A 16,454-nucleotide genomic window follows, 5' to 3' on the forward strand; every position below is an offset into this window, starting at 1 on the left:
AATAGATATTAGTAGTGCCTCTTTTGTCCAAACCGGAAATTAGGCTCTTGATAGAATCTAATTATGGATTTGTTCTTAGAATCCGATCAGCGTATTCTAAGAAAACAAGAGGATAATGATACAAGAGAATCAGGTTTATCTATAGATGAACTATACCCAGCAAGATAATGAAAACAAACAGAATCCGTTAGTTAGAATGTAAAGATGGCTTTGAAACCGATCACCGTACAAGAGAATAAGGTTTGTTTACAGACCAACAATGTCCAGTAGGACCAGTAATGGAAAACAAACTATTTTTCATTAAACTTTCTTTTCAAACAGATAGGATATGTCATTGATAGGTCATGGATTCTTGATACAATATCTCTCTCCTACCAAAACCAAATAGACGCATTTTGTTCAGTACTATTAAAACCATATTGCAAATACTGTACATTAGATATACATATAATAGTACAAGTCATTTAGGCTTCCCATTTCTTGTCCACATGAATGTGTATTGATTTGACGGCAACGGTGGGCTTGAAACTGAGAAGATTGTAACTAATGTAACTTAATTTTGTTTGTTTGCTACTTCAATGATTTTCACACATGCCTTACAAATTAAGCAAGTGTTTTTTTCCCCTCAAGCAAGAAGTACGTAGAAAAAGGGTTGAGTAAGAAAATAGGAAAACAAGACAAACTGCACTTTAATACAGAGAAATGAACAATTGTCTCCTGGAACGTTCCTGATATTGTGAAAAGTCAACAACCCATATCCTGCAAACTCACACAATAAAATTGACATATTTTTCAAGGGGCCTTGTACAGATTAAATCACACAATGCGACCACTGATCTTTTCTATAACCTTGTAAAAATATTGATCAAGAAACGAAATTGACTGATTGCTACTGAAGAGAAGTGTGTGTGTGTACTAGTTTTTTTTAATCACAGTTACCAACTATACCAAGTACTATGTCATTATTATATTCTATATTATAGACATCACAGCCGAGACCCTGCTGTTTTCTCTAGATTGCTGTTAGAGTCAGTTCACACAAAGGTTCACAAGAATACAAGTTCACCAGTTGCTCAAGGGTTTTGCCTCTGGGAGACAGAGTAAGAGAGTGAGAGAGATTGAGACTGAGAACTGAAGTAACAGGCAACACATATTAAATCCCAGTCCTTGATCTGGTTTCAGTGTACAGTGGGGCGAGACAGTGGGCACTTTAATCCCCTCACACACACACTAATCATGACCAGATTGTGTATATTCTATACCTTACAATGTGTGGGAATGAAATATCAGTACTAGCTTCAACTGGCATGAAATCTATTACATTGGATTGAGCACTGGGTAATTTACGCAATTTAGACAGTGACATGAACTTTCTTTTGTACTATATGTACTGTACTGTACTATGCATTGATTCAGAATATCTATGTTTAACCCCAGTAGAAAGTTCATGGAGCTATTTCCTGCATTATTATAGTGATAAACATGATTGAATGGGTTCTTTGGGAAGGCTGCATTCTCTGCCTTACCAAGGTTGCATAGTCATTTGAAATATATTGGAAAGTGTAGAAAGGCTAACCTTGGCAATGAAACATTTGGGCAATCAAGATCGAAAGGATGTTGGAGCAGCCTATTTTTATGTTACGCATCTTTTATTTAAACTGTCAAACTGAACGATTATTCTGGCCTAGACAGTAATGGCACATTGCTTTCATAACTTATACACCACAACTTTCTCCCCTCCGAATCTACAAGGAATAGGGTGTTGGGCCATCATGAGTCAGAACAGCTTCAATGCACCTTGACATAGATGCTACAAGTGTCTGGAACTCTATTGGAGGGATGTGAGACATTTCTTCCACAATAAAATCCATAATTCGTTTTTTGTTGTTGATGGTGGTAGGAAATGCTGTCTCAGGAGCCGCCCCAGAATCTCCCATAAGTGTTCAATTGGGTTGAGATCTGGTGACTAAGACGGCCATGACATATGGTTTATCTCGTTTTTATGCTCATCAAACCATTCAAACCACCCGTGCCCTGTGGATGCAGGCATAGCCATGGAAGCAAAAATAATGGCCAAAATAATGGCTTGCCCAGCATTTGTTCACATCACCCTAAGTATGATTGTCACGCCCTGACCTTGGAGATCCTTTATTCTCTATTTTGGTTAGGTTGGGGTGTGACTAGGGTGGGCATTCTAGTTTCTTTATTTCTAGGTTGGCTTGGTATGGTTCCCAATCAGAGGCAGCTGTCTATCATTGTCTCTGATTGGGGATCATATTTGGGCAGCTTTTTCCCACCTGTTGGTTGTGGGATCTAGCTTCACGTGTTCATTGCTCTTTATTGTTTTGTGAGTTTCACTTAATAAAGATGTGGAACTCTACGTATGCTGCGCCTTGGTCTGAGTATGATTACAACGACAACCGTGACAATGATGGGATTTTTATTGTTTAATTAACTCAGGAACCACACCTGTGTGGGAGCAGCTGCTTTCAATATACGTTGGCACCCTCATTTACTCAAGTGTTTCCATTAGTTTGGCAGTTACCTGTATTTTCCAACCTTGTATTATTAGTTACTGTAAAGTAAAGAGCCTAAGGTCATTGGCCCTAATAAGCTCTATTACTGCTTCTGTTTTTTCCATTGTCACTTTTACCCAAATAACAAGAGGAATACCATATTAATATCAAGAATTCATCCTTTGATTTATTCAAGTCAAGTGACTCTAAGAATTTCTATTCACACAGAAAAACCATTGGTAGTCATATAATACTGACATTGGTATTCACACTGTACAAACATAGATATTCACAGTAACATTTGAATTCCTCTATTCTTCTCCCCCTGTCCAGGAGTCATCAATTCGCCATGCAGTATAGTACAATAGTAACATTGGTATTCATACAGTACAGTAGTAACATTGCTATTCTTATATTCTTTTCTCCATGTCCAGGAGTCATCAGGACTGCCTTAGCCAACATGGACCGGGAGGCGAGAGAACACTATGCTGTAGTCATTCAAGCCAAAGACATGGCAGGATCAGTTGGAGGACTTTCTGGATCCACCACCATTAACATCACCCTCACCGATGTCAACGACAACCCTCCCAAGTTCCCGCAAAGTGAGTATAGACACCATGGCTGCATTCAGCAGGCAAAACGGTGTGTAACATTCAGAGAGAAATAAAACAAACATGCCTCTCTCACATCTGGAATAAGGAATCACATCAGACTATTTGTATAATTTATATCTGCAATGTTCCCCACCATTTGCGTGGCCCAGTTACTCCATATCACTTGGATTTCAAGGCTTAAAGGTATCTAAGACATCTACTATCTATTTCTGCTAAATACTAATTACTTTGTTTGATAAAACAGCAGTGCTACTCAGAGACTCTTCTCGTGACTGGCACGAGATTCCTTTGAGAGTATTTTTAGTAGGCCAATTATAAATGTAGTGTTCTCATCTATCTATAGAAGAATCATGATATACTCCTCCTCACTCATATAGATAAAGCTTCAATATAGAAACGCATCAGCTTTAATTGACTGTCAGTGGGCTCCGTCTTTAATATATAACAGATGTTCAACAGACGTTAGTTAGATGAGGATAGCATTGACTAAAATCGCACCAATTATGAATCATAATATTAATGTATTTTTTTTAATCTATCCTATCATGTAATAATAATCAAATATGTATATGGCATTTGGTCTCAAAATGGACCTCATCAAATGCCATGCAGGCAACAAAAAGAAATTGCTTGGACATTTTAATGTTATGGTGCTGTAAGAACACTGACTATCTGTACAGTTATAGTTCAATCAGTCCAAGTTTGTAAGAGTTAAAGTCAACACTATTAAAGTGCCCTCAGACACATTTCAGGTCTAAATGTTGAGTCAAGCATTCTGACATGATTTCAAAAGGGCATTAAGTAGCAATTCAAGGAGCATCTGTAAAGTAATTTCTGGGTGAGACAGCTAAAATACATAATCATTTGAACAATCAGCCCAAAATATGTCACCAACTAGTGATGTTAAGCTTTTTCTAAATGGCTGCATTGTTATGCTCATGATCAACAGAAAATTACCAGCTTTACGTCCCTGAGTCGGCCCAGGTTGGCAAGCCAGTGGGGAAGATAAAAGCCAATGACGAGGACCTTGGAGTCAATGCAGAGATCAAGTACAGCATCATCAACTCAGAAGGAGCAGCCATGTTCTCCATCAACACTGACAGGGACACCAGGGAGGGAATCATCAGCCTCAAGAAGGTAAACAACAGAGTATTAAGTATGATTTCAGCCAGTAGTTTTGAAAGTAGCGCTCACAAGCCAAAACGGGTCCCCGACAATTGTGCACAATTGTGTACAACATCATCCATTTCATGTGATATATATATATATAAATATATATATATATATATATATATATATACATTTGTTTTGTTGTTTTATTTGTATGATATGTTATGATTTTGTAAGTGCTTAAAGGACTTTTGAGAAACTTACCCCACCCACAATAGACTTCCTCAAAGCAAAGCTCTCAATATAGGGATGCAGGTCTTTAGATGTTGTACACATGAAATTGTGTAATTCCAAACTCTATCTGTAACATTATGTTTCATTTTGTTGGATTCAAACAATACATTTCCGTGTGTGAACATGCACGTGCTTTCTCATTACTCGTATCACCAATGTGTCGCTAAAAAAGTGTCTCGACCCTTCTATAACATTCCATTTTCATACAAAATAGAGATTTGGTTAAAAATAGCGGAAAAATCCTTTAAGATCCCATTGAATCACTTTAAGGAAGATGTTCAACCATTTGCACTTGCACACTCACCTTTAACGATATAACAACATAGGATTGGTGTAAGGATTGGTTGAAGGAAGTTTCCACCATTGTAAAAATCCACAGTGCACACTTTGGGAGAAGAGAGTAGATGCTCTATTCCTGTGTAATAATGCTGTTAATATTTTTGTAAAAAAAATCTATTAACATTTTATATAGTACTTTAGTAGGCTACTTGCATTGTAATTACATGGTACACAAGTGTAATGAAGTCTGTTTCTAATCCTGCATATTTTGCTGGTGCCTTTTTTGCTGGACACACAGCCACTGAACTACGAGAGGAAGAAGACCTACACCCTTCAAATTGAGGGAGTGAATAGCCACTTGGAGCCTCTTTTGTCCTACCTTGGTCCTTTCAAAGATACTGCCACCCTAAAGATCACTGTGGGAGATGTGGACGAACCGCCTGTATTCTCTATGGACTATTACATCATGGATGTTTATGAAAACGCTCGGATTGGTAGAGAGGTGGGGGCTGTAACTGCCAGGGATCCAGACAGCAAAAACAGTCATGTCAGGTAAGAGCTTGGAGCCAATGTATTCCCTTTTAGCATCCCAAATTACACCCTATTCCCTATAAAGTGGACTCGTTTGACCAGTGCACTGCATCCGAAGCCTGGATAGTACAGGATCTGCTAACATTATCAATATACTGTGTGCACTCTTATGTTTTACGAGATAATATATACTGTACATGTACAGACATCATGCACACATATTGTACTGTTAGTACAACTGTTTACATACATATACATTTATTCAGGTGCCCTAAGACATTATAATCATCCCCCCCAAAAAAACTAAACTGCCTCTGCACCCACTATCATGTCAAAAAGCTTAAGTCCATTCAGCCTCTAAAAACCTTGAATTTATTTTCACATTTCAAGAAATGAAGAGGGAGTTGTGTCATAAACCCATATCAGATATATTACCCATACACCAATAGATTGCAATCTAATAGTCCCTATTACATGATACAAGACCTTGGTTTGGTGAACCATCATGCCGTACATATGGGGCTTAGGGAAATCTTCAACTGCATTAAGCACTGAATCTCAGTCCCTTCACGTGTTATTGTGCCCATATCTCTTTCCGCCATATCTGCAAAAGACAAGCTCTGCCCCTTTATGAAGAAATATGTATCTATAATACATTTTCAAGGAGAGATAGAGGCACAGACAGTCTAAAAATATATAATAAGAATGGTTGATTCAACATAAGAATCTTAAGATATTTTAAAGGGATTTGTGGTAAACAAAAAGGAAATCTACATATGAAAGGGTCTTGGTGGGATACCTCCCCCTCATCCAGTCTTACAGCTCTCTCGCTGTTCTCCACCAGACAGAAAGAGAAAATGGGAAATGTTTGGATGACATCCATTTGAACTGGGAAAAATAAAAGACAGAAAAAACAACAATGCCACAGAAGAATATTCCTTGTGTTGGCGGTTGACGGATGGCGTATGTCAAAATGCAGTAGGGGCAGATAGCAGTCTCTTTCTCTTTGATCGCTGATGTTGCTTTTGCCTCATGTTTTAGCTATGTTCCTTTGAGATACAAGGAAACAAGGCCAGTAGTCTGGTTTGTTCTGACAGTTTCGTGTCCCTCTGTAAGTGAGACATTTAATAACCTGAGTCATACTTGTAGTGCACTGTAGATGGTCTTCTTTCATAGTACTAACATATTTTTTATAAAGCTCTGTGCTTGACTCACTTGACCTAAACACTTGTCTCCTACAAGGAGCATAGGACATTAGCAAATGTTGACAATAGAAAATGGCCAACATATATTATTTCTGACAACCATTACTGAATTAGTGGTGCAAATGGAAATTAAAAGACAAATTACCAACCACACATTCAGTGTTCATTTCATACATAATAACAGTCTTATAAGGAACATAAGCATACATGAACAAAGTTCTTGTTCTCTATTCAAGACGTCTTTCGATGCATTTTAATGACAGTAAAGACTGTGGAGAACCGGTGGAAGACCATTAATAAAATGTTACTATCACACATCAAAATATTATTACACAAACATTCCTATCTTTAAAGAGCCCTGGATAATTGCTATTGACCAATTTCAGTGAGTTTTCAACAGTAGTGTCCTGAACAAAGCCATTGACTGGCTGAATCCCAAATGACACCCTATTCCCTATATAGTGCACTACTTTGGTCAAAAGTAGTGCACTACAGTGGCTTGTGAAAGTATTCACCCCCTTGGCATTTTTCCTATTTTGTTGCCTTACAACCTGGAAATAAAATAGATTTTTGGGGGGTTTGTATCATTTGATTTAAACAACATGCCTACCACCTTGAAGATGCAAAACATTTTTTATTGTGAAACAAACAAGAAATAAGACAAAAAACAGAAAACTTGAGCGTGCATAACTATTCACCCACCCAAAGTCAATACTTTGTAGAGCCACCTTTTGCAGCAATTATAGCTGCAAATCTCTTGGGGTATGCCTCTATAAGCTTGCCACAGCTAGCCACTGGGATTGTTGCCCATTCTTCAAGGCAAAACTGCTCCAACTCCTTCAAGTTGGATGGGTTCCGCTGGTGTACAGCAATCTTTAAGTCATACAACAGATTCTCAAGTGGATTGAGGTCTGAGCTTTGACTAGGCCATTCTGAGCTTTGACCAGGCCATTCCAAGACATTTAAATGTTTCCCCTTAAACCACTCAAGTGTTGCTTTAGCAGTATGCTTGGGTCATTGTCTTGCTGGAAGGTGAACCTCCATCCCAGTCTCAAATCTCTGGAAGACTGAAACAGGTTTCCCTCAAGAATTTCCCTGTATTTAGTGCCATCCATCATTCCTTCAATTCTGACCAGTTTCCCACTCCCTGCCGATGAAAAACATCCCCACAGCATGATTCTGCCACCACCAGGGGATGGGGTTCTCAGGGTAATGTGAAGGTGTTGGGATTTCACCAGACATAGCCTTTTCCTTGATGGCCAAAAAGCTAAATTTTAGTCTCATCTGACCAGAGTACCTTCTTCCATATATTTGTGGAGTCTCCCACATGCCTTTTGGAGAGCACCAAACGTGTTTGCTTATTTTTTTCTTCAAGCAATGGCTTTTTTTCTGGCCAGTCTTTTGTAAAGCCCAGCTCTGTGGAGTGTACGGCTTAAAGTGGTCCGATGGACAGATACTCCAATCTCCGCTGATCTGTACTTCTCCACAACTTTGTCACTGACCTGTTTGGAGAGCTCCTTGGTCTTCATAGTGCTGCTTGCTTGGTGGTGCCCCTTGCTTAGTGGTGTTGCAGACTCTGGGGCCTTTCAGAACAGGTGAGATCATGTGACAGATCATGTGACACTTAAATAATGTCCACCTGTGTGCAATCTAACTAATTATGTGACTTATGAAGGTAATTGGTTGCACCAGATCTTATTTAGGGGCTCCATAGCAAAGGGGGTGAATACATATGCACGCACCACTTTTCAGTTTTTTATTTTACATAATTTTTTTAAACAAGTCATTTTTAATTTCACTTCACCAATTTGGACTATTTTGTGTATGTCCATTACATGAAATCCAAATAAAAATACATTTAAATTACAGGTTGTAATGAAACAAAATAGGAAAAACACCAAGGGGGTGAATACTTTTTCAAGGTACTGTATATAGGGAATAGGGTGCCATTGGGATGCAAGCACTGTAGTGTCTGAAACAAACCCATTGCACTGTTGACCGTAGACTCCATGGCACACAGAGATAAGTTTGACATCAACCCTTCAAGGGTAATTTATTTTTGCATTGTGATGCATATCCCAATTCATCAGGTCTGCTTGAAATGTTTCTTAGACTGTGCAAATGCGGTATTCATGTAAGCCTCCTTTCTCAAAATAGGTATTTCATCGACCACAGTGAGCACAGCGATAACTATTTCAACATCGACATGGACAGCGGAGTTATAAAGACTACCCAGAGTCTGGACCGGGAGGACAAGCCATGGCATAACATCACTGTGATAGCTTCAGAGGTTGGTAGGTACCCAGGGTTTCCATTCATACTGCAGCAGTGTGTGTGTGTGTGCGTGTGTACGTTTGCATGCGTATGTCTATGGGGGAGGGATATCCTCAAGCTTAAAATATCAAATCTGTAGAGGTTTTGGAGGAGTTATCAAAATCACACTGGTATAGGTGAGGTTTGAAGAGTCAATCAATGTATCTTTTCTTGTTCTGATCTTATGCAATCTATTAGCATTTCCTTTAGCCTTTTCACAAACCATTTACTTATGGTTTTACCTCCCTAACTGATAATGGCACAGAGACAAGTAGTTCTGTGCAACTTCCAGCACGCATTTACTATGAACACTGTGGCTATACCAGCTTTAAGTACGAGTGGCCAAGTAGACTGTCGTGGCTATTTGATCATAATGTAGGCCTACCAGAGTGGCTTACCATCAAAAACAGTGGAGAAAATGTATCCCATAACATTTTAACATGGAAATTGCTGTTCTATCATTCAGCCTACAGAAGCAGCCAATGTGTGGTCTTCAATGTAGACCTACATTCCATCAGACTTGCAGGGCTTGACATCAAGCATGCAGGGCTTGACATTAACCTGTTTATCCACTTGTCCTTCAGACAAGGAAGTGACTGAAAATGTTGTTGTGTTGTTTGATGCAAGAAACCACTTGCATTATTATTATTCCCATACCATAATTACAGACAATCAGACAAATGATGCTGTTTGGGGTACAAACACATGATCCTTTAATGACTGTCATATTAATATTTAATGGTGATCAAAATTATATGTTAGTGTTTTACAACTTACATTAAAACACTACTATTCTGGTTATGCCATTTTTGTTGCCATCTCCAAAATGCTGTTCTGAAATCTAAAGCACGACTATAGAGAGTGTGTTTGGCGGATGTTCCAAAGCTTTTAACAGTTTATTCATAGCACATTTTATTGAACATATTTACTGTTGTTTCATTTCCATAATATATTTGCCTTTAAAAGTGTATCATTATGCATGAGTCATTAATAGTTGCAAAATTGCTCCATGAGAGTTGCAAAAATGACATTTTAAAAAGCTTTCAATTTGTTTATATCTCCTGCACAGAATTAGCACTTCAGTCTTACTGCTGGTGAAGTAGGTGTCTGATGAAGCTAGTAAATCATTATAACTGCTGTTATTTGGAAGGAATAGGCATAACTCTCGCTATTGTTTCCACTTGAATTGTATTGTAAATAATTAAGATTGTACATCTCATATAAAACGTCATGATATACATGTCAAGATATATAAGAACTCTTCATGCTACTATGAATATTGAAAGGGATTCATTTTTACATACAGTGTATACTATAATTTTTGAACGACATATCATTCTAACTGCACCACTTAAGCTAGATAATGGGTATCACACTAAAGATAATTACCATGGAAATGAGGTATACATAAAATGGCAACGGAGAAGAAGGCAGACTTTTTCATGCCCCCCAACCGATTGTGTTTTTTTGTTTGTTTATTTGCATTGTTTGAAAGTAATTTTTTTACTTATTTTGTGCATATTGTTGCCGCTACCATCTCTTATGACTGAAAATAACTTCTGGACATCAGGACTGTGATTACTCACCAAGGACTGACAGAATCCTTTTTTTCATTTAACGAGTCTGACGCGAACAATATACTGCTTTCTCAGGAACAGGCCCAGATCCCCGTGATTTGCGTGAAGAGGAGGTGGAGAAAACGGGTCCGGAGGGCGGGCTGCCTTCTAAGAATTCGTAAGGATCGAAAAAAAAAACACATCCCTCCATTCTGCTAGCAAACGTGCAATCTTTGGACAATACAATAGATAACCTACGAGGAAGATTAAACTACCAACGGGACATTCAAACTGTAATATCTTATGCTTCACGGAGTTGTGGCTGAATGACGACACTATCAACATACAGCTGGCTGGTTATACGCTGCACCGGCAGGATAGAACAGCGCCGTCTGGTAAGACAAGGGGCGGTGGAATATGTATTTTTGTAAATAACAGCTGGTGCAGGATATCTAAGGAAGTCTCGAGCTATTGCTCGCCTAAGGTAGAGTACCTCATGATAAGCTGTAGACCACACTATCTACAGAGAGAGTTTTCGTCTGTATTTTTCGTAGCTGACAGAATTGAATGAGCTGTATTCCGCCATAAGCAAACAAGAAAACGTTCACCCTGAGGCGGCGCTCCTAGTAGCCGGGGACTTTAATTTAGGGAAACTTAAATCCCTTTTACCAAATTTCTATCAGCATGTTAAATGCGCAACCAGAGGAGAAAAAAAACTCTGGACCACCTTTTCTCCAAAAACACATTGCTCTCCCTTGCCCTCCATTTGGCAAATCTGACCATAAATCTATCCTCCTGATTCTTGCTTACAAGCAAAAATGAAAGCAGGAAGCACCAGTGACTAAATCAATAAAAAAGTGGTCAGATGAAGCAGATGCTAGGCTACAGGACTGTTTTGCTAGCACAGACTGGAATATGTTCCGGGATTCCTCCGATGGCATTGAGGAGTACACCATGTCAGTCAATGGCTTCATCAATAAGAACATTGATGATGTCGTCTCGACAGTGACCGTACGTACATACCCCAACCAGAAGCCATGGATTACAGGCAACATCCGCACTGAGCTAAAGGCTAGAGCTGCCGCTTTCAAGGAGCGGGACTCTAACCCAGAAGCTTATAAGAAATCCCACTATGCCCTCCGACTAACCATCAAACAGGAAAAGTGTCAATACAGGACTAAGATCGAATTGTACTACACCGGCTCTGACACTTGTCGGATGTGGCAGGGCTTGCAAACCATTACAGACTACAAAGGGAAGCACAGCCGAGAGTTTCCCAGTGACACGAGCTTAACAGACGAGGCAAATAACACTGAAACATGCATGAGAATAAGATCACCTCCTCCCAGCTGTCCACTGCACTGAGGCTAGGAAACATTGTCAGCACCGATAAATCCACTATAATTGAACATTTCAATAAGCATTTTTCTATGGCTGGCCTTGCTTTCCACCTGGCTACACGTACCCCGGTCAACTGCCCTGCACCCCCCACAGCAACTCGCCCAAGCCTCCCCCATTTCTCCTTCACCCAAATCCAGATAGTTGATGTTCTGAAAGAGCTGCAAATTGTTGCAACCCCTATTACTAGCCTGTTCAACCTCTCTTTCGTATCGTCTGAGATTCCCAAAGATTGGAAATCTGCCGCGATCATCCACCTCTTCAAAGAGGGAGAAACTCTAGACCCAAACTGCTACAGACCTATATCTATTCTACCCTGCCTTTCTAAAGTTTTCGAAAGCCAATTTAAATAAACAGATCACCGATCATTTCAAATCCCACTGTACCTTCTCCACTATGCAATCTGGTTTCAGAGCTGGTCATGGGTGCACCTCAGCCATGCTCAAGGTCCTAAACAATACAATAACCGCCATCGATAAGAGACATTAATGTGCAGCCATATTCATCGACCTGGCCAAGGCTTTCGACTCTGTCAATCACCACATTCTTATCTGCAGACTCAACAGCCTTGGTTTCTCAAATGACTGCCTCGCCTGGTTCACCAACTACTTCTCTGATAGAGTTGAGTGTGTCAAATCGGAGGGCCTATTGTCGGGACCTCTGGCAGTCTATGGGGGTGCCACAGGGTTCAATTCTCGGGCCGACTCTTCTCTGTATACATCAATGATGTCTCTCTTGCTGATGGTGATTCTCTGATCCACCTCTACGCAGACGACACCATTCTGTATACCTCTGGCCCTTCTTTGGACACTGTGTTATCTAACCTCCAGACGAGCTTCAATGCCATACAGCTCTCCTTCCGTGGCCTCCAACTGCTCTTAAATGCAAGTAAAACTAAATGCATGCTCTTCAACCGATCGCTGCCCGCACCTGCCCACCCGTCCAGCATCAGTACTCGGTTCTAACTTAGAATATGTGGACAACTACAAATACTTAGGTGTCTGCTAGACTGTGAACTCTCCATCCAAACTCACATTAAGCGTCTCCAATCCAAAATTAAATCTAGAATCAGCTTCCTATTTTGCAACAAAGCACCCTTCACTCATGCTGCCAGACTTACTCTTGTAAAACTGACCATCCTACCAATCTTCGACTTCGGCGATGTCATTTACAAAATAGCCTCCAACACTCTACTCAACAAATTGGATACAGTTTTACTGTAAAGCCCTGTATACTACCCACAACTGCGACCTGTACACTCTCGTTTGCTGGCCCTCGCTTCATACTCGTCACCAAACCCACTGGCTCCAGGTCATCTACAAGTCTTTGCTAGGTAAAGCCCGGCCTTATCTCAGCTCACTCGTCACCATAGCAGCACCCACCCGTAGCACTCACTCCAGCAGGTATATCTCACTGGTCACCCCCAAAGCCAATTCCTACTTTGGCTGCCTTTCCTTCCAGTTCTCAGCTGCCAATGACTGGAACGAACTGCAAAAATCACTGAAGCTGGAGACTCATATCTCCCTCACTAGCTTTAAAACCTGTTGGGGATAGGGGGCAGTATTTGCACGGCCGGATAAAAAACGTACCCGATTTAATCTGGTTATTACTCCTGCCCAGTAACTAGAATATGCATATAATTGTTTGATTTGGATAGAAAACACACTAAAGGTGTCTGTGAGTATAACAGAACTCATTTGGCAGGCCAAAACCTGAGAAGATTCCAAACAGGAAGCGCTCTCTCTGACAATTTCATGGCCTTCTTGATCATCTCTAACCAAAACAGGGGATCTCTGGCATGACGTGACATTTTCTAACGCTCCCATAGGCTCTGGGAAGGCGCCAGAATGATGAATGGTGGCTTTGCAGGCCATGGCTGAAAAACATTAGCGCATTAGGATAGTGGTCGATCTGAGGACAATGAGACTGGAGGCGTTTGCACGAGCCGACACCATGTTTACTTTCTCTCTCTTTGAACGAAAACAACGACTCCCAGGTCAGAATATTATTGCTTTTTTATGAGAAAAATTGTATAAAAATTGATTTTAAACAGCGTTTGACATGCTTCGAAGTACGGTAATGGAATATTTTGATTTTTTTTGTCACGAAACGCGTCGGGCGCGTCACCCTTCTTTACCCTTCGGATAGTGTCTTGAACGCACGAACAAAACGCCGCTATTTGGATATAACTATGGATTATTTTGAACCAAACCAACATTTGTTATTGAAGTAGAAGTCCTGGGAGTGCATTCTGACAAAGAACAGCAAAGGTAATCCAATGTTTCTTATAGTAAATCTTAGTTTGGTGAGTGACACATTTGGTGGGGGTCAAAATAGCTAGCCTGTGATGCCGGGCTATCTACTTAGAATATTGCAAAATGTGCTTTCACCGAAAAGCTATTTTAAAATCGGACATAGCGATTGCATAAAGGAGTTCTGTATCTATAATTCTTAAAATAATTGTTATGTTTTTGTGAACGTTTATCGTGAGTAATTTAGTAAATTCACCGGAAGTGTTCGGTGGGAATGCTAGTCACATGCTAGTCACATGCTGATGTAAAAAGCTGGATTTTGATATAAATATGATATTGATTGAACAAAACATGCATGTATTGTGTAACATAATGTCCTAGGTGTGTCATCTGATGAAGATCATCAAAGGTTAGTGCTGCATTTAGCTGTGGTTTTGGTTTATGTGACATTATATGCTAGCTTGAAAAATGGGATTCCACTTGCTGTTGAGTAGGTAGGACGCAAGCGTCCAACCTAGCCCATAGAGGTTAAGCACCAGCTGTCAGAGCAGCTCACAGATCACTGCACCTGCACATAGCCCATCTGTAAATTGCCTATCCAACTACCTCATCCCAATACTGTATTTATTTATTTATCTTGCTCCTTTGCACCCCAGTATCTCTACTTGCACATTCATCTTCTGCACATCTATTCAGTCCAGTGTTTAATTGCTATATTGTAATTACTTCACCACCATGGCCTATCTATTGCCTTACCTCCTTTATCTTACCTCATTTGCACACACTGTATATAGACTTTTTCTACTGTATTATAAACTGTATGTTTGTTTATTCCATGTATCACTCTGTTGTTGTATGTGTCGAACTGCTTTGTTTTATCTTGGCCAGGTCACAGTTGTAAATGAGAACTTGTTCACAACTAGCCTACCTAGTTAAATAAAGGTGAAATAAAAAAATAAAGAGTCCCAGCTGTTCCGGAAGACTGTGTGATCATGCTCTCCGCAGCTGATGTGAGTAAGACCTTAAAAACAGGTCAACATTCACAAGGCCGCAGGGCCAGACGGATTACCAGGACGTGTGCTCCGAGCATGTGCTGACCAACTGGCAAGTGTCTTCACTGACATTTTCAAACTCTCCCTGTCCGAGTCTGTAATACCAACATGTTTAAAGCAGATCACCATTGTGCCTGTGCCCAAGAACACTAAGGCATCTTGCCTAAATGACTACCAACCCGTAGCACTCACGTCTGTAGCCATGAAGTGCATTGGAAGGCTGGTCATGGCTCACATCAACACCATTATCCCAGATACCCCAGACCCACTCCAATTTAAATACCTCCCCAACAGATCCACAGATGATGCAATCTCTCTGGCAGTCCACACTGCCCTTTCCCACCTGGACAAAAATAACACTTATGTGAGAATGCTATTAATTGACTACAGCTCAGCGTTCAACACCATCGTGCCCCCAAAGCTCATCAATAAACTAAGGACCTTGGGACTAAACACCTCCCTCTGCAACTGGATCCTGGACTTCCTGACGGGCCACCCCAGGTGGTAAGGGTAGGTAACAACACATCCGCCACGCTGATCCTCAACACAGGGGCCCCTCAGAGGTGCATGCTCAGTCCCCTCCTGTACTCCCTGTTCACTCATGACTGCGCGGCCAGGCACGACCCCAACACCTTCATTAAGTTTGCCGATGGTAGGCATGATCACCGACAACGACGAGGGAGGTGGTCAGGGGAGGGGGTCAGAGACATGGTTGTGTGGTGCCAAGACAACAACCTCTCCCTCAACGTGATCAAGACAAAGGAGATGATTGTGGACTACAGGAAAAAAAGTACCGATCACGCCCCCATTCTCATCGATGGGGCTGCAGTGGAGCAGGTTGAGAGGTTCACCAACAAACTAACATGGTCCAAGCACACCAAGACAATCGTGAAGAGGGCGCGACAAAACCTATTCCCCCTCAGGAAATGAAAAGATTTGGCATGGGACCTCAGATCCTCAAAATATTCTACAGTTGCCCCATCAAGAGCATCCTGACTGGTTGGATCATTGCCTGGTATGGCAACTGCTCGGCCTCCGACCTCAAGGCACTACAGAGGTTAGTGCGAACGGCCCAGTACATCACTGGTGCCAACTTCCTGCCATCCAGGACCTCTATACAAGGCGGTGTCAGAGGAAGGCCCTAAAATTGTGAAAGACTCCAGGTACCATAGTCATAGACTGTTCTCCCTACTATCGCACAGCAAGCGGTACCGGAGCACCAAGTCTAGTCCATGAGGCTTCTAAACAGCTTCTACCCCCAAGCCATAAAACTCCTGAACATCTAATCAAATGGCTACCCAGACTATTTGCATTTCCCCACTCCCTCTTCCCCT

At 40.9% G+C, this 16,454-nt stretch overlaps 1 protein-coding gene across 2 annotated transcripts in view; it reads left to right on the forward strand.

The window, feature by feature from the left end:
- Window positions 1-16,454, forward strand: part of LOC115195872 (cadherin-18) — a 215,520-nt gene that overhangs the window by 171,523 nt on the left and 27,543 nt on the right. For both annotated transcript variants that reach the window (XM_029756194.1, XM_029756193.1), the window contains exons 5-8: window positions 2,951-3,118; window positions 4,080-4,267; window positions 5,112-5,365; window positions 8,707-8,843. In XM_029756194.1, coding sequence (XP_029612054.1) covers window positions 2,951-3,118; window positions 4,080-4,267; window positions 5,112-5,365; window positions 8,707-8,843 — 747 coding nt within the window. The remainder of the gene's footprint in view (window positions 1-2,950; window positions 3,119-4,079; window positions 4,268-5,111; window positions 5,366-8,706; window positions 8,844-16,454) is intronic.

Source organism: Salmo trutta, chromosome 6 (assembly GCF_901001165.1).
Source record: "Salmo trutta chromosome 6, fSalTru1.1, whole genome shotgun sequence".
Taxonomy (NCBI): Eukaryota; Metazoa; Chordata; class Actinopteri; order Salmoniformes; family Salmonidae; genus Salmo; species Salmo trutta.